Here is a 24489-nt window from a genome sequence, read left to right as displayed (position 1 = left end):
CCTGTCAAACCAGTAAGCAACGAAGAGGCGGGACATTCAGGCTGTTGCTAGGGCATGTCCATGATGACTGTATCATTCTGAAGCCAATCATATTGCACTTCACTGCTCCAAGCACGCCTACTGGCTAAGTCACTCCAGTAAAGCCCGCCCTTGCGCTATTCTTATTGGACAGAGGCACGATCGCTCACTTCCCCCTGAGTTTTAGTTAGGTGCTGTTGATACTGTAGTTTGGAGTCACTAAGACTCAGAACTGAAAATAGAAGCACATTTACATCGCTCTGAGACAGTTTTCTAAATTTCCATTCCATAATTTTTTTATGACTTGTACATTTCTGTAAAGACAGTGTTTCTATTTTTATACCAAGACAACAACGAGATGGAACTTAATTCTCTTTTAATTCTGCTGGAGGCTGCAGAGTACTTGGAAAGAAGAGACAGAGGTATTTCCAGCTTCAGTGACAAGTTGACAGCATTTGTACGATTGGTTTGCGAATGCAGTAGGTATTGGAACCAACAGTAGCATTTGTAAAGTTTTACCGTGTCCTGTCATAGGGCATGTATGATGTCACTTTAAAGACAATGGAGCACAGACCAGGCGATGGGTACAAACTGGACTTGGCAGCATGTATGCAAGAAACGAACAGATGTAATCCCTTATTTAACGCATGTCATGGCATCTGTGAAGTGTTCGTATTGTTTCACATAGAGGATACGTTCTGTACATGCTCAGAATGAGTAAACAACAATGACATTGAGAATATTAGCTAGTAATGACAGGATACTCGTATAATGGTCATGTAGCATTGCTAGTGTAAATTATAAATATTACCGAAGGTTTGGATGTCCTGTGAAGGCTATTAGCAGGCAGGATCGATCAGGGCTTTTTCTCTTTTAATGACATTTAGACTTTGTTGCTATTTCACCATTAACAAGTTCTCCCAACGACTCCTCGACTGTCTGTTTTTTTGCTATTCTAGGCAGACCTCACAACAAATGAACTTAATTCATTGTGTCTCCTTTGTCAATAGAGGCAGAACACGGTTACGCGTCTGTTTTACCGTACACTAGCGACTTTTCCAGAAAGAAAACGAAAGCCTCGCCAATTTCCAGAAAAGCACAGAACAATAGGTAAATATATGTCTTGCTTTTTATCTGTCTGTGTCCATGTCAGCTCACAGAAACACACACACACACACCGTGGAGGAAACTATTCTCACGCACACTGCCAACTTTCTTGCAGCCTGGGCTGGGCTCTCTGTTTTGGTCTCCCCAGTAAACACTGCCACGCGTACACTGTCAACTGTGCTGCTGCTCCCACTCTGTCTGTGTTACACACACACAAACACACACAGACACACACACCAAAACCCCTCCCCGTGCTGAGAGAAAACACACTCGACATGCACGTAACCTTTCGTTTCTGCGCCCTGTCTCACACGGCTGCCATGCTTTCACCTGCGCAACACTGTGCTTTTTTTCATGTGGTTAGAGCGAATGTGTGCGATGTTAGACGAAACTAAATGTCATTTACTAAGGGGTCGCATATCTGCAGCCATTGTCCTGCTCTCATCTACAGACACAGACACACAAACACACACACAGATCGAAACTTCTGATCAGAACATGGGAACATGGAGAGACTTTAATTCTCTTGACCTCATTTATATGCTGTCGCAGTCTAAACTAATACAAACATGGCTCTGATGACTAAGTTTTAGTTGAATTAGTAGATAATATACATGCATTGGTTTCATTTTCGGTTCAGTTAATGGCATTTAAACATCAAAGATAAGTCCAAAACCTGTACGTTATATGTTGGATACACCAGGTAGACCTTTTGCAGGGTTATTTTGTTCAGGTGCTCAAAAGTTAACTCATTGTCACCCAGCGATTTTTAGTAAATGTCTAGAAACGTGATGTGTCTCAGTCAGGCATTCATTCCCAGGAACCCTTGCACATTAAGGACCAATGACCAAATTAACATTTCCTCTTGGCTAATATCCATTTAGGGAAGCACTGTGAGCCTTCTTTTCACAGTAGCAAGTCTCAGAGTTGTTGCATTTACTGTACAACATGTCAATCTGTGGTGTTGTTACTATTGTAATTACACTGCCCTTTAAGGTGTATAGCTCACAAATGAGAATCCAGTCCTTTCCACATTCCTTTGGCACAATCGCAGACAGAGTAACACAATTATTTAGATTAAGTATGTGAGTGTGTGGGTGAGGGGTGTGTATGAGGATGTGGCAGGTGGGTGTGGTGGCTAAAACAGACACTCACATACTGTGACAATCACCAGCCCACTGGGCTTCATGCACCAGACCTGCTTTTCCAAATTCCCCAGCTCCCTTTATACTCATCTACTGTTTTTTTTAAACATCAACAGGATACTGGATGGTAGCGAAGGAAAACATATTCGGACTGAAATCGTACTTAAGTTTAACAGAAGGTTGTTGTTAGTTTAAAAGCACAATGTTCGCTTTGTGGAAGGAACAATCGGCCTCCCAGCTTTTGATATCATAATCAAATCTGCAAATTAAAACATTATTTGTTTTTTAGTGGTGTGATATTCAGGGCACTTGGGAGTCTATTTCTGCACACAGAAAACAGGAACCCCAGTGGAGTTTCCTTGTTTACTCGTGGTGCTCTTTTTAATTCAGAACACAAAAAAAGAGTGAGTCCTGGAATTTTAGTGGTGACAGTTTTCCTGCCTCACCTGTTTATCACACTACATATGAAAAATGAAAGGCTCAAATGAAAAAACCCAGTTCAACATCTTTTACTATCTTGATCTGTCCTAAGTATGTGGGAAAATATTCACAGGCTGAGTTTTGACAATATTATATCTGATTAAAAAAAGTGAAACAATAATTTACATGACTTTGATCATCAGGCCAGAATTTATGACATCAGATCACACAGTCTTTTGCATGTCACACCATGCTTTTAGTTCATATGTAAAGGTGTGTGATAACTTACTGTTATTACAGGTCTAAGTGCAGACTCTTCCTAAGACATCTGCTGCACGACTTCCTGGTCATGCCCTGTGCTTTGACTGAAATGTTTCCCCAACTTGTTCAGGTTTGAATAGCACAACTTCCTCCACAATAGAACAAAGCGCTTTGTCGGCCTTTTGGATCAGGTTATTAGCAGCAGTGCAACATCCTGTGCTCCTCCCTGGATGTGCAGAGGCCACACTATACTAGTTGCATGGTCAACTGTAACCATTTTATTGGTGCAGATGCCTCACCCTCCTCCAGCACAGCTGTGGGAACCACAACATCATGAGGACAAGGGCTCTCAAACAGTGGAAAATCTGAAAAGGCCTGTTGTCAGTCTGGCCTTTTGTCGTTGTTGTTTTTGTTTGGATTGCCGTGGTATCCGTGATGGTCTCATGAACAGAGGGCCTGTTTCAGATGGACTGCAGTGTGCTCACTGCTCCCGGCTACACATCATAATAGGGACTCTCCTCGGAATAGCCCACACGCTGAGGAATTCTGCCGCGTTTAGGCCTCCAGATGCACGAGTGTGTTTTTCTCCCATGTCCATGCTGCAGTTCAGTCATTGTTCAGCAGCAGCAGTGTGTGAATGTTATTTGAATGTGTGCCGGTGTGACAGGCAAGGGGGTTATTGTGCAGTGTCACAGACGTTGCTGTTTCTCTGGGCCATCGTTGCCCTCCACTGCACACTCATTGACAGATATCAGATTTTCAAAATCAGGCTTCACTTTTTCGCAGTTGTCACCCAATGTATATTTCTAGAACTAGCGACCAAGCTTCTGTATGCAGTGCCCTTAATTCACCCACATTTAAAATACATGCAACAGACTGTTTTAACGGAATTATAATATTGCACCTCTTACAAGATGCTTTACTGTGTGTCAGCTGCAGCATTGAAAAGCCCTAGAAGCACCTGGAGGCAGAAAGAAATAAAAAAAAAACAGAGAAGAATCAGGGCCTTTCTGTAATCTCTTGACACATTTTTTTTTTAGTTTTTTTTATATCTGCTGTTACTTGGCTTAATTCTCTAAACTTCTTGCTTTAATCTGTCTTGCATTTAGAGAAAAGCATTTACTAACCAACCCTCTCACCTTGGCATTATTCATTACAACCCATCCTAACTCTCACGTCACATAGTTCGATTGTTGTAAAGTATTTTTGGTATTTGATGTTTTAAATCTCACGCTTGTTTTGTGTCGGTTTGCCCTTCCAGATCGTCGCACAATGAGCTGGAGAAACACAGGTAAGGCATCTTCTTATGTTCTTTAGCCTTACCCATCTCTCATGTATGTCTGATTTGTGTGCACATCTTTACACAGCAACACACAGTTCCTAACATACTAAGTGAAGGGCTGTTGGCTGCTAGTAAATGTCAGATATTTTTCTCTCAGATGACAGCATCAGATCAGAGCACAGAAACACTGGAGACTTAATCAAATAATTCTCATTGTGTGTGAAAATAGATAATAAGCTGATTTCAAAGAACACCTTCATTTTGATTAGATCTGTCTCGTTACCATCTATGGAAACGGAATCCTGTCAGTAATGTGATAATCCTGCCCGGACTGATGCTGTGAATGGAGGCAGAGGTGAATTGGTCTCTCTCTCGTCAATACGCAAGAATCCACAGACACACTGTTTTACAACTCCCAGCATGCACCTCATTGCAGTCTTGATTTTGTGGTACAACACTCAGCTTGATAATGTGACAACCTTGGTCATTAAAGGCACAGATTTTTTTGCCGTGTTTTGACTTTATCAATAGGGGAATTAATTTTACAGATAAAAAGGGGTTTCTCGTCAGGAAGCAAAATGTCTCTTTGATGCAACAAAGCCTCGCTGCTTTAGAGAAGAATGTTTGGTAGTAGCAGAGGAACTGTTAGTTTAGGCACTTTTTGATGACCTCAAGGTCACCCCATCTGATTCTTAAACAAACCTGCCTGTCTAATAGCAAATTTAGCAAACAGCTGATGTGACTGTCAGCATGTAAGCAGGACGTTGAGATGGGTGTGTTGGGTTGTGTGTGCATGAAACACAGTCAACCACGTTGAGGGAATGGGGTTTGCCAGTCACATGTCTGGGAGTGAGTAATGGATGTGTGTGGAGCACACAGAAACATGTAAAGACGTATCTCCCTCTGACCTGAGGGACAAAAAAGCCCTAGCTGATTACACTGCAGGTGTTGAGACACAACAGTTACCTCATGTCCGATACTAGGGTGTGGTTCGTTACCAATGATGTGACGTCCAGTCAAACTGACAGTGCCAGTAAAGTGTTCCATAATCACTTTGTCACTTCCCTTGTAGTTTCTAAAAAATTTACACGATGTAATGGCTTGAAAAAAATACAATTATGATGAACACTCTTGAAGTCACACTCATTACTAAGAACAGATCATAGCTCTATAAATTCAAAATGACTTCCTTGCCTTATCCTTTTAAGGAAATAATTCAACCTGCTTATTTGTAATGACAGGCCCTGCAATGATGAGGTTTTATTGTGATCCTTTGCATCACAAATTATCCTGATTCAACCGCTGTCTGAATCTGTGGCCTCATTTTACACAGTCATTATTCCAATATAAAAGTGTTAAAAGTTTAAACTGTGTGACAATGCATACAATATGTGAGTAGTTGAGCAATTAATACGTACATTCCTGAAATGATTAGTTGAACAACAGAATATTACTCAACAAAAATTGCAATTCTTGTCCAAAACTTTTAGATTTTGATATTTGAGACCAGGTCCTCAAATATAAAACCAAATATATAAAACTTTTAGATTTTGATATTTGAGACCAGGTCCTCAAATATAAAACCAAATATATAAAACCAAAAATAATTTCAGTAGTTTCAAATCTATTGGTATGCTATTGAAAGGAATCAAGCCGCGTCCTTGTTTGATTTATGTCTGTCTGCTGATGATTCATAAGAAAAGCAGAAGTTTTCACCGTGCCTTGTCAAACTAGTTCAATGAGTTCAATGTGTGATCAATTTGGAGCCTCAGCCCTGTTTCATCCACAGTAGTACCGGTATCGGTCTACAAAGCTCAACGTCCCTCACACCCTCTAAGTAGGTGCTGCTGTTTGATAATCAGCGGTCTTTGTTTGTTGTTGTGTTTTATTCACAACAGTGCAACAAAGAAACAGACACCCTGTTACTGTTTGTTCACAAGGTACACAAGGTAACTGATGATTGAGTGGATTAAGATTCCAGAACACATTCAATTTCTTGTTCATGGTCAAATAGTCCATTGAGGTTATCTTGTGAGGCAAGTGGATACATTTTTTCAGTAATGCAAAAAAACAAACAGCAACTTTATCTGACCAGAGAAAGCTGCTGGTCGAAAATGCTGACCAGACAGCTTTCTTTTTTTTAGTTAGAAAGTAAAAACTGTGAGAAAAACTTGTGAAGCATCTGTCATTTTAGGCCTGTATTTTCACATACTGTATAACTCAGAATTAAAACAGTTTTCATTTCCTGTGGACACCAGGCTCACTGGCAGCTGTTTAATGATCTTATGTATGCTAGCTGCCTCTCTTGAAACCGACGGCAGGCTTGGCAGCCATTCTGAAGACACCCTGCATATATTTGTGTCCTCTTATCAGAGTAAGACGTCTGGGTGGATGCCAGTTCCATCCCGCTGGGTCGTCTTTCCTGACAACCTGCTTATCGGCTTCAGCCCGAGTGCAGCTTTGTAAAGACCATCTCAAGTGAGCCTCTACAGCTTTTTTTTTTTTTTTCTCTCATCTTTGCATCGCCACAGGACAGAGCTGTAGAGCATCAGCTTGGTGATTCTGTGAAACCAAACCCTAGTGTGTGGTTCATCTCTGATGGCATTGCTTCCTTCCCATTTCTGAATACAACTGCTCTTGATCACGCCTGTGACAACTCGTCCGTGCCACAAGTTTCCTTTTCTAGCAATGCCAAGAAATTGTGAAACTGCAGACGTTTTGTTTCCCACATGTCACCTGTTTACAGGAAAGCACAGCACAGTCACGTAACATCAGGCAACTGGTTTGTTTGTGGTGCTTCCCTCTATTGAGAAAAGGATTTACAGATCTATTTTTATCTCTCTAGACACATTTTGACTCTCAAGTGCTCTCGGTTTCATTTCTGGGAGTACTCCAACTGATGACTGTTAGTGGATTGATTTCAACAAATATATATATATATTTTCTTACATCATACGGCAGATCACACTGCAGATGATGTGCAGCAACTGTGTTACACCTATTGAACATAACTTTTATTTTAAATTGCATACACTTCCTGGACACAGGAGCAGGAACTCAGTTTGTCATGGTCTGATCTCTCTAATTGAATTTGCCCTCTCACAATGTTTTCTATACCCAGCTGTGATGGACGACTTATTTGGCTTTGAGGAGTGTTTTCCCCTCTAGTAAAGCTGTGTGTTTTTGTGTGTGTAGGCTCCTGGGCAGTGGCAGCAACTCAGTGAGCTGTTTGAGTTATAGCGGTGTGTCAGTGGGAGGGAGAGTCATCCACGGCCTTGTTACTTCACCCCTGTACCTTCTCTTTGTCTCCCTTTTTCCCGACACCACATCTGTTTCTCCTGTAATATTTTTTTCTTTCTGGCTCTTCTGTTTTGCTCTAAATGTGCCTGAGTCAGCAGAAACCTGAGGCAGCAAAGAGGAGGAGGCCGAGCTCCCTACTCACAGAAGGCCTTTATCATTCTTTACTGGTCCTCCTGCCAAAACTCTTCTGTGCCCGTTTCTTCCCTTTTCAGACATAAAACTTCTTTTGTGACAGCGAGTTTATGTATAAGGTGGCAGGCTTTGATGTAGGGCCGGATCTAGCATGTCTTGTCTAGAGATGCAGTAAAAAATGTCAAGGGGACATATTGTTATAGTCAGCATAACCTTTAGCTTTTGTCCTTGTGGCTTTATGTGGACATACATATATTTATTGTTTTATGTCTTTGTGTGCCACAGCCTTGGAAAAACACTATTTTTGGGCTGGATCTCAGTTTTAGTGCAGACATGTAGGATAACCTGTAGCAAATCGACTGAAAATGGTTGGAAAAAAACCCCACATGAACACTACTGACTAAAATGAGCTGACTGACTAATTTGAGCTACAAACACAGTTTATTTAAGTTTTTTTTTAATCAAATAGGGAGGACCATCTCTGTGGTCAATGATTTTAGAAACATCGATATTGCAAAAGAGAGTTTAGGTAGTTCTTGTCCTGGGGCCTTAGATGATTTTTTTCTGCTGAGAACCAGTGGTCTGGGGGCTCATATGAGCAATTAGGACATAGGACACACATGGGTGGTGTACACAGGCAGCAAGAGCAGAAAACATGAAGCGATACGGAGGAAACGTGACCAGCATATCTAGATTGGCCTAAGCATCTTTCACCTCTTTCATTTGGATGGGGTTGAGCTCACACCTGCACCCCCTTATGTCTGAGCCTGGTAATCTGCATTTTAATGTCGATTGTAAACCTCACAGCTGTTGTCAGGGTGAAGGTTATATTTCATCTACATCATGCTTTAAAATGCATACTTTAAACCTCAAAGACTTTATTGACATGTGTGCCTCCTATAGAAGCCTACACAAACACATTTTGGGAAGTGTCTTTATTTCTTCCAGTTTTAGGCTTAATGTGGCCTTTATACGCTCACATGATTGCACGTGACTTTTGTAGTTAACTTCCTCAAATGTCACACTGTCACTGTCACTTAAATTCCTGGAGTGGGGTTATGTGGAGGCAGTTCAGCTGGTGCGGACAGCAAATAAACCAGAGTAATGAGTGATGCACATGGTCGTGTCATTGGGCCTCATGTAGTCATTAGTAGCAAAATGGATATTCAACATAAAACCAGTGAATGTCTGAATTGGTATAGACTGCATGAATAAATCATGGTGATTTTATATTGCCACATAAATGACTTTTTTTTAAATATGAATGTAGTTTGCAGGTTTCATCTTTACAGTGCATGGAATTATTAAAAGAAATGTCCCTATAATTTCTTTATTTTAAAAAACTGACATAATATAAATAAGGTGTTAATGTTTGGATTACCTGAACTGTAAAATAAAATTTTTGTATTTTTGAATTTGATGCAAAATTACATTTACAATACAACAAATACCATAATTAGTCCTTTGGTGTATAAAGTCAGATATATAAAAGGCATATCTTTATTGTTATAAATAATATGCACAGATTTCAGATGGCTGACACATGTGTATCACTTCCAGATAAATTCTGTCATATTACTGATAGTATATTAATGACAGGCTGGGTTTGTCCACTTTGTTATACGTTTGATGCAGTCAGGCAGTATAGCCTTAGCTTGTCTGCATTGTAACCAATGAGAAGCTCTATGTGCACAAGGTCACTGGGCACTGAAACGATCTTCAACTCTCCCAGCACACAAGCTCACACTCAGCCGTGGTCGCTCCACTTACACTATCTGTGGAAGAATTATTTTTGCGACGGGTCATGTGCACTGACTTTTTGTGTGTTTGTACACTAAAACAGAGAAGCTTCAGTAAGTGAACACAACCGCTGTTGGCCCACATTTAGATGAGAACGTCCCTGCTTTGTCTCAGGTGTCGCTGCTGAAGGGTACAACCAGGTTTCTGTGTCAGTAAACCTGGTTCACGTCCGCAAAGCAGCTGATGCTCATAAAAACAACAGCGCGGGATGAACTTTGAAAAGGTGCAGCCATAGCTTTGGGGCAGGATTCCAAGGGTGGAGAAAACCAATTAAAGAAACAAGTGATAAAGAGGAAAGCAAGGATGAAAGTTTGTAGAGTGCAACATTTATGGTTTGTCCCTGGGCCTTATACGTCGAAGTAGTAGGCGATGACATTCATGAGACTTGCTGAAGGGAGGTTTGAAAAGCAGAGTAGGACGTGGCTGCTCTGTGTTTGGAGCAGGGAGCCTGAAATTCAGGTCAGCGGAGTATGCACACATACTGTACGCTGGAATGTAGAGTTAAGCAGGAGAAGCAGGTTGGGGGAAGGGTAGTTGTGGGTGGATTGGGGTCACAAATCTAGCAGGCCAAGTATTCTTAGAATGCTTTCCATCCAAGTCCACATTCAGTGTCTTTTCTCTTTAGTTTCCTGTCTAGTAGGTTCAAATCTAAAACAGCAGATCTCAACCGTTTTTCATGTGACGTCACAAGGTATACTATAAGCATATAGGTTGTGACAAGGTCATCTAAAGACAGGTGTTTGTTCCAGTTTTACAAGATGTTTAATGTCCAATGGGTTTAAAAACAAAAGAAAAAATTCTATGTAGGATAATGTCCCCTCTCAACCCTCATGTATGTCTCAAAATACCTTTAAGAGCCTCAAATCAGATCTCACCCAACTTTTCTAAAACCTCCTCTGAGAAATATACAACCACACTGTTACAGTCAACATGGAAGCTGGAATCGTCTCTCATACCACTAGATGCCTGTGTGTTAATCATTGACATGGATTCATTATAAAACCGAGCTTCTCGTGTCAGGGGAATGTGTTTATTGAGCTCACTGAACTTGTCTCCGCTAGCCCGTCCAACATTTGCAGATGTACTTTACAGTGCACGTAGCGGAAGGCAATTAATGTCCAGGTCTGTCATTTGGCATTGTGTTGAAATGATTCAGAGATGCACAGCGAACCCCCCGCCCCCATTGGCTCACACACTCTCCTCTTTAAATTCTATTTGACATCTGTTTTTCTGTTAACAGCACTATTAACTGGCTGTGCTGAGGAGGGGATTTTGTTATGATCCATCCTCATACAGGAGATTGTTTCAGTACATGTTAAAAAAATCAAAGGAATCTAATTACCAGGCATTTACTTACACACCCAGTTTGTTTTGAAGAAATACTACTACTACTATTGAACAGCAAAAATGCCTAAGTCTGTAGTTTCCTGTTGTTTACTCACAATTAAAGCATGCAGTTCTCTTTCTTCAGAGTAATTCTACAAGTAGTAAAGTAATTAGGCCCCTCCTTACATCTGAGCTGCTGTTTTGGCGACTTCAAGTTTCTGTTTGCTGCTTGCGTGTGAGAGCAGAATCATGTGAGGGCGAGCTCCGTGTTCCTGAATGTGTTTATGGGGGACTTGTATCTGTCTGCCTCTGCAGTTGTCACTGCACACAGTGGGTGGGTGTGGCATCCTTGATGATAGAAAACAAACATAGCTTGTCCCAAACGAATGACATTTCCTTTTTGTGCGATAAAAGTCTCTCGCGTCTCCCTGCACCTCAGACTCAGTCGTTTTGCGTGGGCAACTTGGCATACCACCACAACCCGTCATTTGACATGAGCTGGTTTAGCGCGGTCTTATTTTTCTACCCCCTTGTTTTTCAGAGATCTCTGTTAAATGTAAACATGTTCAGGGCAGGGCCCACTGATGAAGTGGGCTGCTGAAAGGCCTAGTGTGTATCTATGTATGCGTTGTGTTTGCCTGCTGGCCCCTGAGTAGGGTCCCTTACTATCTCAGACCTCCCTCCATCTGCCTCGTGGTCTTCAGAAATCTGCCAGCCAGATGTGGAGCCACTCTACTGGCAACCCCAAATTCCACCATCTCACCATAGTGATCCACACTCACGCAACCCAGCCCCACTTTCACTTCACATAACAGAGTTTCAGAGCCAACAACAGGCCAAAAGTTTGGGTTAATTTTTCCCCTCTATTTAAAAGTAAGGAAAGACTTATACATTGTTTTAAATAAATTGCTGTGTTACAAAATAATATCTAACACCTTATCTATATCTAATATCTAACAACTTTAGAGTGTTGCTAAATGATTGTCCATAAGAGATGAGTTTTTACAGATAGAAAAAAGACTTTAATCCAATTTACCACACCTTTAAGAATTTTAAAGTCTAAACCACAAGCAGTACGAGATCATACAGTCCAATGGGCAATGTTATTATTACTGATTATTAAATATATATTGTAATCAACTGGATTTAATCTTCAAGTCCTTGACAACATGGATTAGAGCCTCCTTCAAATTTATATGTAGCATTTTGACTTGTGGTCTCAAGTCCGAACAACAATAGAGGCCTGGCATCTCATTTTCTATTCTTTAGATAAAGGGAGAAAACCAAGCCAGCTCAGACAGTGAAAGGAAACATTGCAGTGGTGTTTCTGATGACCTTTGACCTCAGTTTAGTGGGTTTGGCTCCGTGCCAGACAAGCCACTTAGTCCTGTGTGCATGGGTTGAGGAATGCGCTGGGCTTCAGCGAGCTCATTAAACAGTGCAGTGAGTGAGGGGTGAAGGCCTGTTGTTTGCACTGGCTTGCCTTCTCAGGCCCTGTAGCCCTTTGTGTGTCAATAGATTTGCAATACCACTGGATGGTAGTACAAAACATGTCACCAGGACAGTGTGCGTGTGTGTGTGTGTGTGTGTGTGTGTGTGTGTGTGTGTGTGTGTATGTGTGTGTGTATCTGCATATATATTGATGCTGTAAAACTTGTCATGGTCACTGATTTCCTCCTTTGGTGCAGTATCTATAACTGTTCTTCATTTCTTCATTTGCGAGACATACACAGGTTTCTCTACATGCAGTACTTGCCTATGAATTGAGCAGCAAAACTAGATATTTCACGCTTCTTGTAGTCCCAAGTCCCAACGTGTGAGCTGATCTGTGAGAAAGGCCTGTTCTGTACCCAGTAACCTTGAGCATAAGACACCAGTTTAAAAAGCTTGTTCTAGTTTCAGCTGTGTGCAGCTTTCTGAGCAAAAGTTCCTTTTTTTCTCTGCCTCTGCTTTGTTTTGGCACGGATCCCCTAATGGAGAGGGAAGAGGAGGGGGAGGGAAGGCCAGAGATCAGACACAAATCATCCCGTGGTACTCTGCACGTGAAAACGGTCAGGTGGTCATTTCCCTGCAGACTGCAGAGCAAATAAAACAGCAGATTTATTATTAAATTCTCCAGTGCAGAAAAATTAAAGGCCATTTTGTTTTTGCAGTTTTTACAGTTTGCTTTCAGTGTTCAAATGCTGTTGTTACAGCATATTTTTGCTTGTATTAAAACAAGTATTGCATGTGGTATGTAATGAAATGTAGGTTTTTGCACTGTGTGAACTTGTTTAGACACAGAGAAATCAGCCTTAACCCTTCTGTGACATCACACAATAGTCTCACACTGAGACAGCATTCAAAGAACATCTATTTTTGACCAAGACACATTGAAAAATCTGTTGTGATTCAGAACCATGTGCTGTCTGCCATGGACACAACATTCGCGTTCATCTGGTGCCACGCTTTGCATGGCTGTTTTTGAGGCAATCTGATAAACATTCCGTGACCAGGACTTGGTTTAGGAATAACAAACGTGAGGGAGGGAGGGCCCCAACCCCACTCTATATCGGCTGTGCACTTTTGAATAAAAATAGTAAGCGTGTCTTGCACAAGGGGAACTTGTCCTGATGGAAGGGAGTTGCCAGTGACACACGGTATGCTTTAACAATGTCCTGTCTTACTGATATCCATCAGAAACATGCAGCTTTTCTTATACAGAGTCACAAAAAGGAACAGACAGTATGTAACATCAGAATAACTCTGCCCAGACCTGTTTGAGTATATGAGACACAAATGCAAACAGTGGATGGTTATCAACATGTCAAGGGAAGAGATGGTTCAATGTAAAGTCAAGAGCCAAAACAAGTTTTTCAAATACATTCTCACCAACTATCAGTTTGTACTTTGAGTAGCTTGTCATATGATGAAATATTTATATTGACAACACCCTGTGATGTCTGTATGGTTAATAAAGCAACCACCAGCAATGAGCTATCTTAGCTTAGCACAGCAACTACTGTAGATCCCTTTGGTATTGTTTGAAGGCGGCAAAATCCTTTTACCAGCACCTGTAACTCTCACTAATTAAAATGGTATATATGAATTATTTTTTTAATTGGCTACCAGAAAATCTCAGCCTGTACCAGATCCTATATGTTTTACTGTTTCAGTAACATTTAAAGGTCTTAGCGAGTTCAGACATCTGAGTAGAGCTACTCCTCTTTTGCATCTCTGGAAAACATGCCTTGCAAAACATGTTGCCACTGTGACCTGATCCCCAGATAAGCATCAGATAATGGACAGATGGATATGTTAAAGACGCTCCAGAAAGATGGGTTTGTTGTACCTCCGGGTAAACACAGCTAGAGTAGCAAGTTGTCTGCTTTTGAGGTGGGAAGTAATGAAAAAATAAAGTGGTTCATGTGAGAGCTTGACTGCCAAACAGTAGAGACATTGATTTTAGTTTATGTGGTAGAAGTGATGGTGAAGGTGCATGTGTGTGCACATTCCTGCCAGTTAAAAAACCTGGCAAAAATAGAGGTGGGGTGTGTGATGAAGTAGTCAGAGTTTTCTTGGGGGTGAAGGCAGAGTATTCTAGGAACGCCTTGTTTTTGTTTTTCATTACAAGAGGGGGGGGGGTCGAGGTGCAAGATGGTTGCCCATTGGCTCAAGTTGCCATTTGGATGATGTGCATGGAGTGCTGCCTTGTGCAGCTGAGCACACTGCACTCAAAGAGCCCTTTTTTCAACCCAAAAGTAAGTCATCCACTAGCACAGACCTCGTTCCCTTCCAAAACAACACCCCTCTACCCCCTCTGAGGCAGACCCCCAGCTCCTTCCTGCCTGCTTCCCCCCTGGCTGGACTCCAAGTGCTTCATGTGGCTCAACTGGGGCAGGTTGGAGGTGGACCCCCTCCCCTGTCCTCAGAAGACACTTGTTTTCCAGTGGGATAAGGGTGTGTTGGTGTTGGCAGGGTGGAGCAGTGGGGTGGAGGGGCTCAGCGGATGGGGGTTGGGGGGGTGGAATTGCCCCTTGGGAGAGAAGGAAATAAAAGAACAAGAGCACTTTCACACGCCCTTGTATGTGAATGCCGGTATGCACCTGTAAAGAGGTAAAGATTTGTTTAAGTATTTATTGCTAAATTTTGTGCATTTTCTTAGCTACAATCAAATCCCTTAAAATTAAAGGTGCAGTGATCATTTAGGAGTTTGGATTATTAGATTTAGTCCCTTAGACTTTCCTCTGACTCTGGCTGACCTCTAATTGATACAGACAGGGCTAGTGAGAGGGTCTTACTTCATGTGAAAAATGGTGACAACACCCTTCCTGAAACTGTAAAAAAAAAAGAAAAACTGGGAAAAGAGTGAGCGTGTGTGTGTGTGTGTGTGTGTGTGTGTGTGTGTGTGTGTGTGTGTGTGTGCGCGTGCATGAATGTTCTTGTGCACTAGTTATGATCTCCTATGTGTGCTCGGTCCTGCAGCCATCCCTAGAGAGCTTCATTTCTCTGATTAGGTTTATTGTGGCTGCAGCGATGGCCAGTGGAGACCTTGCATTGTTGGAGTTTGTTTACTGTTCAGCCGGAGTAAGCCAAAGAAACGGAAGAATAGGGGGAAGGCTAGCTAAGAACAAAGAAACGGTTCATGGACTAGCTTGACTAATGGAGGATTGAAAGGCCTTTATGAACAAATTTGAATGGACCAAGGACAGAGCAGGGAGGTAATCTGCTGATAGAACTGCTGTGAATAAAAGCAGGCCATTGAAATAATGCACAGTATCCATACAGAGGCACTCAGAGTCCACACAGAGGTGAACTTTGCCTTGTCACTGTCACTGAAATAAAGACCCAAATACTCCATCCAGTGAGTGTTTACTTGCTGATCCAGGGTGGTTGGCCGGCAGGGCTTTGGCAGGGATGTGTGGTTAAAGTTCTGTGTCTTGAATCGATCCAACGGAATCACCAGAACAGGGTTACAGCAGGGTTTACATCAACCACACATAAAATTTGTCAGATAGACAGACATTGATAATAAAGAGTTTGATTAAAAATACATGAAACAGTACGAAATAATGTCCAAGCTCATGGCCCATGTGGCTCCCGAATTTGTGTCACTCGTTAGTGTAGAGCAACAACAGCACTTGTTAATGTTAATGACAGATGTAAATGTTGAGTCAGTTACATAAAGTCTAGCTGAGATAATCTGATATGAAAAGTTTGACAACGTACTACCACATGTTCAAGGTTTCAATAGATTCTTTTCTAGAACTACTGTATAGTCTGCTTTTAGTCATTGAGGAGGATGTTTGCATCACAGAAAATAGGAACGTCAATCGTCACACAGATTTGAAAGTGGCTCACTGGAGCCTTTGTGAGCTTTGAACATGTGTAACCACCAAGACTGTTTAGTTCAAACCCTCTGAACCCTTTGAACATGCAGCTTCTCACGGTCAAGCCCAAAGTAACATGAAAGTCAAAGCATATGAGGAGCAACCTTTCGGTCCTTCAGGGATGTGTAGATGAGCTTTTGTTGGTCTGTTTGAGTGGATGGCTTCTCACTCCCCTTCTGGTGAAATGTGTGCTGATTCACCGTGTGCATGTGTGTTTGCAGACGTGCCAAACTAAGGCTGTACTTGGAGCAGCTGAAGAAACTGGTGCCTTTGGGTCCAGACAGCACAAGACACACCACACTGAGTTTGCTGAAACGGGCCAAGATGCACATCAAGGTACTAAAACGATGCAGCGCTGTGAAAAAATAAAAATATTCAAGACCGTGATTGATAAATTAGATTTTCAGATGCCTAATTTATAAGTTTTTCAACAGAAAGTTGAGCAACAGTTTCATAAATGATGAATATATTTATTTATTGAGCAAAAATGCCAAACATTTGTTGTCTTATCATTGTCAAATGTGAGAATTTGCCGATTTTCTCAGTTTCAAATTAGCCATTTGAGGACAGTACTGTGGATTCTGGTATATTACAATGCAGTTTTGAGTATTTTAGGTCTAAACAAAAATAGATTAATAAAAAGAATGTATAGACATTCTCATTCTCCACTTTCTTTTGTTCTTCTTTGCTAAAAATAAAGTGATATAATGTTTTCTGATCCTTTAATCAGAATCTGACACTGAAAAAAAGCCATCGGGCATTTGGGGGTTGAGATTCAGATATACTGTATGAAACTAGATACCTAAATGTTTTGATTTTTAAGTCCAACTCCTTCTCCCCGATTCACACACACAGACACACACAAACACACACGGAATATAAGACATGCAGCAGGACAAATGACTGTAAAAGTAAAGGCACCCTGCACTGATCTTGCTGTTTACAAGCAGCAACATTGTGGTTGTTGGAAAATTCAGATGTACTGAGTTTTAACCCTTCATTTCCTGTTTATCATGTATGTCCTCTCTGCTCAGACAACCTGCATTGATTCTCGTCATTGTTTGTCTGTCTTCTCGCACTGCCACGGGCCACATGTGTTTGACTTCGCTTTGATTCACCACCGAAAACTTTCATATGCAAAGAAGCACAAAATCTAATCCCACATTGAGTCAAACTTTAACAAGGCTTTGCACTTATTTTTACTTTCAAACCTGCAAACCTCACACGGCCACTTCCCCATATAATGTTGACATTTGGTTATTTTTGTAACTTTGGCAGAGATCTGTTTGGTTAGAGAAAACAAAGCTGGTTTCATAAAGTTTGACATTTATAACATCATATATCAAGTGATAAAGTATTCCTGCAGCAATATGAATAATGTATACAGTTTTACAGTTTCTATGTCTAAACTTGGGGGGGGGGGGGTATGTCATGTATTTAAAAAGATTATTTTAGCGGGATAAAATACTGATAATACGGATAACATATCCTTACAGTACTTAAAAAAAATTGGTTTTACTTTATGGTGTTGGCCTCATTTGTGAATGTGAAGCATGTTTTATACACAGTGGAGGACTGGCTTCTCTTTCTTATAAAATATGAAAGCTAAATTCTGAAACTGTAAATAACATTGGGCAGTATACATTCAAGAGCGAGTCTAGTGAACATCATTAATTTCTGTATTTATTTGTGTGCCTGTGCAGAAGCTGGAGGAACAGGACAGGAAGGCTTTAAACATGAAGGAGCAGCTGCAAAGAGAGCATCGCTACCTCAAACGCCGTCTGGAGCAGCTCTCTGTGTCGGGATCTGTTGAGCGCATCCGCACTGACAGTATGGGCTCCACCATCTCCACTGACTCCGAGCAGGGTAAGTTGGCTTTAAAAACTAAACCAGTAGTACAACAACAAGGATCCATTTTCTATAGAGCATTTGTCACAATTCTGTGCACAGAGGTAAACCTACAGTACATACCATTTTCGTTCTGAGAATTCGAGTCAGAAAGGACATGTTTGCATACAGTAATTTCGTAGAGCGCATAAACATACGTGTCATTATCTAATATAAAAAATTGAAGAAAAAAAGATTTTGAAAAAAAATCTCACTAATGTCTCCATAATATTCAGCTCTGTGGTGCCACTTTTACAACTGATGGCAGCAGGCCTTTATTTATTATTTATTTATCTATGACATGAATGTAAATAAAATCTAGATTTCGTCTACATTTGATGCAAAGCAGTAATGGCCATGGTACTTTGCTCTGGGTCTATACCCTAAAGCTGCACATATACTGTATCTGTGCACAGAACAAGCCTGAACCCTATATTGTTGTTGCTCTTTTCCATGTGTAAATGCAGTTTGCTTTTCTCTGATAAACTAAACTCTGTGATTTGGCCTAGCCCAGGGTCAAAGGTTAAGACCTCAGACTGCAGACAAAGAAATCTCTTCTTTAGCTACTGACGGTAGGAGAGTCCATGTCACGTGGTTGTAGCGGCTTAAGAGCTTTGTCGTGTTTCCACTGCAAAAAATGACCTAAATACAAACAGGAATTGGTCAAATACAGTAGCCTCTGCATCACACGCTGATCATTTCTGTAACTTTTTTTGCCCCAAATTGCAACACTGAGTGATTTCCAGGAGACACCGTGTAAAAGCGTGTTTCATTATTTCATTGGTCAAGCGATTTGTTGTGCCCCACACTCTTTGCAGTGTGAGACCGATCAGGAAATATATAAACACTTATGCATATTCATGTAGTCTGAACACAAGTTGCAGTTGTTCGCGAGCACAAACTAAGCTCAAATGTTCTACGTTCAGGGTGTTCTACTGTAATGTTACTAATCCTGGACGAGGTAAACACACATGCAATTGGTTATCAATGGATGGGGATTAGCGATGGGAGCATAAAGATCTGCCTGTTTGCTCTGAGTTACTGGCAGCCTGAATCTGGGTTTAATTTACATGAGCAGCAGGCTCCCTAATAAATATGTCCACGGTTGGGTGGAACTAAACAGTTTACTTTCTATTTCTCTGTTTCTCAGCAATACCGATAATAACAGTGATTATTTTCTTATTGCGTGCAGAGGTGGACATCGAGGGCATGGAATTCACCCCCGTGGAGGCGGACAGCGTGGACAGCATCAGCGATGGTGAGGAGGAAGACCACTACAGCCTCCAGAGCAGCTCGAGTGACACCAGCTACACAGCCACACATTCCCACAGACTACAGCTGCACCACTGCTAGACACCGTGCAGCCATCTGTCTCCCAACCAGCTTTCTCACCTGTCTTTTTCCTCCCCTACTCTACCTGCTCTGACTATTTGCAATCGCCAACGCCGCCCACAATGTACATCAGCCCAACCCACAATGGCAGTACACCCTAAACCAGTTTCTCCTTTCCTGGAAGCATACAAGGCTGAAAAGCCACTGAAGCCTTTCTCACCCCCACACCCCTGACCACTGACCCTACCTCTACTACTGCATCCTGCCTGAACCCGTCTCTCCTGACACACCTTGAACTCCCACTGCCCTCCCAACCCCTGCCTACTGTTGGTGCAGGCTCAGAGAGAGCGCAGCAGATTTTGTGGCTCCTGTGGTGTGGTGGACAGCTTTGACTTGTTAATCGGGATTTTGTATTGTGTGTGTTTATGCATATGTGTTTGTGAATGTCTGTGTGTGCAGGACAGAAAATATGTGCCCGTTTAAGACACACAAACACAAAATATAGGTTTTGTGTCATTCACTTGTGGCAATAATACACAGAGAAGGCTTTGCACTATTTCATATTAAAGGTAAAGCACTTCTGTTTGTTTTACAATATATGCAACACCAGGACCTCAAAAAAAAAGATTTTCATCATACAGTATGTTCCTTTTATACACCATTTAAAGCAGCAGCTACTGCAGATTTCCTACATCCTACATGTCAGGAATTAAGGGATAGTTTGTCACTGTGGGAAATATGCTATCATGTCTGTCTGCTGAAAATAAAGCTACAGTCAGCAGCTGGTTAGTGTAACTAAGCATAAAGACTGGAAACAAGGGGAAAGATTTAGCCTCTTTGAAGGTAAAAGTCTGCCAACAACACTTCAAAAGCCTCTGGGCAAGAAACTGTCAGGCACATAGCCCCTGCCCCCTGAAAACTGCAACTTGACATTTTATACTTTGTGTGCAAAACACATCAAAGAAACTAAGTATGAAGTCATCTTTAGAGGTGTTTGAAGGCAGATGTGTTTAGCCATGTACAGAGCTAGGTTAGCCATTTTGCTTTGTTTACAGTCTTTATGCAAAGCCAAACGGCTGCTGGTTGTAACTCCATACTCGCTGTGCAGGCATGAAAGTGGTATCCGTCTCCTCCTCTTAACTTTTACCACGCAAGTGAATAAGCAGCTTTCCCTAAATGTCAAACTATTGCTTTAATTTGTCAATGTTTCCACACACTGTCAGCTTGAATCAGTACTTTTCTAACTGTGTGATGTAATGTGGGACTTTTCCAGTAGCTACTTCTTTACATGATAGCATCGTCATTATCAAATGCAGGCAACCTGGGTCTGAAGACGAACTGAAAAGGTCTCAGAGCTGTAGGAGAGAAGAAAGAATGTAAATAGATGTACAGTTAGTGTCCAAACCCTCATGTCTCCCTTTGGTTGGGTTGCCTAACCACTACTCCACACTACTGACCACTACACTATACCACTCTATAGTGTGGATGGACTACTATGTCAGATGAAAAACAAAGGAGTTGCCTCAAAACTAAAACGCTATTTTAAAGAATATTCAAAGTCTTGTTTTCCTTCTCAGTAGCGAATTGATGTAGCAATAAATAAAGAGGCGCCTGCTTCCTCAGAGTGTTTAAGATATTCTGGTGGACCATGAGGAGTTACGGGAGACTTTTTCCTTTACTTTTTTACCCTGTAGATGCTGAGTGGATGATTGCTAAGAGTGGACCTATAGAAAAATGGGCTGCCTTTTTTTCTTATTCACTAATGGGATCCTTCTCTTTGCCCACCATGCAATCTACCCAGAATTTGTATTTCTCTACAGCTCTGGTACTTTTTCAAGCATTGCTTATGTTTGTCTAAATTGGTTTTGTCGCGATTAACAAGTCAAAGCTGTTAACGTGGAAAAGAAAAAAAAATAGAAAGGTCTCTGTATCAGTGAATATTTCAGCTAACGAAGAAAACTAACTCATTCAGTTGAGCCTTTCTATAACAAGACTAAATGATCTGTTTTTCTCTTTCTGCTAAATGCCACATATTTCTGAAGCTTCTGGCTACTGCCGAAGACCAATGTAGACAAAGTTTTACTTTAACTTGTCTCTAACTTATGCACTATTAGTCACTATTGACGAAGGAAGTGCTTGTGCCGCTCTCTGACTATTTTAATAATCATTAGGCCTCGGTTTCTGGCTGTCTTTAGGGCTTGGCATCCTTACACTTCTAAAACAAAAAGGGCCGGTCCACCATGGGAGGCCTGACAAAAAAAATTTAAAACTTCAAAAAAAAGTTGAATACAAAAGAATCTACTTGTCACTAAAAGTGATTTTATCCATTGTAGTCTATATTTCTTTTATTACATTTTGCATTATATTTTCCTAAATGAGTGAGTTTTCCTAAAAAGTGAGTATCTCTCTTTTTCTCTCTCTCTCTATCTATATCTATCTATCTATCGATCTATCGATAGTTAGATAGATCTATAGATAGATATAATGTGTATATATATATATATATATATATATATATATATATATATATATATATATATATATATATATATATATATATATATATATATATATATATATATATACACATAGATAGATAGATAGATTGATAGATATATATATATATATATATGAGAAACAGACAGACAGGAGGCCAAGCTTGTTGAAGGGCTGGGGAGCATACACTGGCCCCTCTCCCTTGAGTGACACTCCTGCTGTCATTCTGTGCCTTGGCAAGCCTTCAACCTCCCTCCTCCTCCTCCCACCTCCCACGCACAGTCCCTGCTCAGGTCACACTCCCCTCCTCTTAATCCCATCCTCTTGTCCTCCTCTCCTCTGGCAGGGCTTGAAGCTTTGATTTCACCACTGTCATGCCAAAACACTTTATGAGCAAGGGGCACGTGAAGAGAACGCCTCATTATAAATAAAGGAAAAAAACAAAAAGGCCCCTTCAGTCTCTGCTGAGAAGCCGCTGTTGTACTACATCCTGTTCAGGCACTCCCCACCCGCCCGTCTGCCAGTGCCACCTCTGTCATGTTAAAAACACACTGGTAAACTCCCATGGCAGCTTCCAGTCACCCCGAATGGTCACCAATGGGGTTCAAACTTTTAGACTTGAAGCGTGTTTATCTTTTTTTTTCCTCATCATTTTATTATTATTGTATGTTGACTATGTGTTTGTTAAGCGGGAGTCACTGGGAGAGGAGATAAAAGAATAATACAATCAATGGCAGCTTAAGGTGTTTTCCTCCTTGCTCCCAGTGATTTGCCCTAAAAATAGTGTTACCCATTGATCAGGGGACCTGTTGAGACACAGCAATATTACCATCTTGTGCTTTCTGAGGGATTTTAAGACAAGCAGGTGGTCTTGCTTTTGACTCTGTGGTGCATTTTTGATGACCAACTCACTAATTTTATTTTAATAAATTTGACCTCCTATCTGCACTCTATACATACACTGCAGGAGGGCAAAAAAAAGAGTTTTGGAAAAGCTTTTTGTCAATGAGTTTACATTCATGTCAATGGATTTGTACATGACTGTAGGAAAATTGTCTGTTTTCAGTTTGTTGGTCAAATGAACAACTTAGCGAACCATATTAATGACAGAAAATGATTCTCTTGCACAGAACCTCCTAGTACAAAAAGTGACAGCTAAGGACAGAGTGAATGGGATAAGATGAAGGGCCAAATATGAGATTATAATTTTTCAGTGGCATCATTGAAAAATGTACATAGCACAACACTCAGATCAAGTGTTTTTTTTTTTTTTTGAGCAGTTGACTGGACGTGGTAACATTTTGTTTGAATGCTGGATGGAGAGTGTTTATGTTAATTCTTTTAATGATGTGCCTTGAAAAAAAGTTATTTTCATGAAAACAAAAAAGCAAGTTAATGATGACTGTTTAATCAGTCACAGTTGCTAGGCAACAGAAGATGTTACCAATTCATTTCTCATTGCAAAAGAAAGGTTAACATTCACGTCAAGACACTGAGAGAGTTCTTCAGTGAACTCCCATTAAGATCAAAGTGCAATTTTAGAGTAATCAGAGAGATGGGCTCAGTCGGAAAAAACACACTTCAGAGCAAGTGCAGACAAGGTTAGAAATTCGCTTTTATGTTGCTGTTGCAAAGAGATTTACTTCGGTGTGTTGGGGTTTCTCAAAGCACAAAAGCACATCGAGGTGTTTGGTAAAGTCAGCAGGCAGACAGAGAGAGAGAGCGAGAGGGATCAAATCAGGGTGAAGCAAAGACAAGGGACAGTCTGCACAGAGAGCAGGGTCAAAGCAGATAAAATGTCATCTGCGTGCACAAACTTATCATCGAAGAGCCTGCCGATTAATGGTGCTTGTAAAATCAACCAGAGTTCCACGAAATATTACTCCTGCCAAATAAAGAGTCACTTTTAAACCTTTTATGTTGAATGATTAGTAAAAGTTCCTTCATGTAATGAATAGCTTTAACTACTTGTAGGCTTTAGGTCAGTTTCCTATTCTCTGAACCCCAACATCTTTTTTGTCTTTTTCCTTATTTTCACTTGACGTATAAAGTGATGATCTAGGTCTGTGTTCATGAGACAAGTCTCGTGTCACGGCAGCGTTAAGAACCCAGAGGTGGGTGGGATTTAGTTAAAAGGAGGACAGAGGAGAGTTACTCTTGGGCTGACATACTGTGCAGAGTAGGGAGAGTTCTGTGCCAGAGACCTGTGAATATGTTCCTTTTTAGCAGATATATAATATGCATTCAGATGTTATATAAGTTCCTTTTTTTGTTTTGTGCGAGTGTGTGTACACTAGTACCTGGTGCTGGCTACATTTTAGCAAACACTTGAAGGTATTGTGTATTATCTCATTGTAATATAATTAAAATTTTTATAAATAAAGCTGCCAATGTCTCATTATTGCCTGTAAAAGGTAGAACATGCTGTTTATTGAGTGATGCGAAAACGTTTGAGTGAACAAAGCAGCAGGAATATGCAGATAAAGATGGTTAAATGTTATTGGGCTTCCTGTTTGGTTTTTGCAGCTGTGAAACTGATCTGTAGTCTGGAATATAACTACTTTTAAAGGTCAGAGTTCATTATGTGTCACTGTTATGTTAGAAAGTTAACTGA

At 40.9% G+C, this 24489-nt stretch overlaps 1 protein-coding gene across 2 annotated transcripts; it reads left to right on the top strand.

The window, feature by feature from the left end:
* Nucleotides 1–214: 214 nt before the first annotated feature.
* On the top strand, nucleotides 215–24258 carry mxd4 (MAX dimerization protein 4). Of its 2 annotated transcripts, none has more exons than XM_067496822.1 (6): nucleotides 215–497; nucleotides 1029–1128; nucleotides 4213–4242; nucleotides 16382–16496; nucleotides 17864–18026; nucleotides 19240–24258. In XM_067496822.1, the coding sequence occupies exons 1-6, from the start codon at nucleotides 377–379 to the stop codon at nucleotides 19398–19400; spliced, it is 690 nt and encodes a 229-aa protein (XP_067352923.1). In that variant the 5' UTR covers nucleotides 215–376; the 3' UTR covers nucleotides 19401–24258. The 2 variants fall into 2 exon arrangements, with proteins under 2 accessions (XP_067352923.1, XP_067352924.1); XM_067496823.1 differs by having other exon boundaries at nucleotides 217–440.
* The last annotated feature ends 231 nt before the right edge of the window (nucleotides 24259–24489 follow it).

Source organism: Channa argus, chromosome 3 (assembly GCF_033026475.1).
Source record: "Channa argus isolate prfri chromosome 3, Channa argus male v1.0, whole genome shotgun sequence".
NCBI lineage: Eukaryota > Metazoa > Chordata > Actinopteri > Anabantiformes > Channidae > Channa > Channa argus.
The sequence above is the reverse complement of the archived record's forward strand: the minus strand, read 5'-3'. Positions and strand labels throughout refer to the sequence as shown.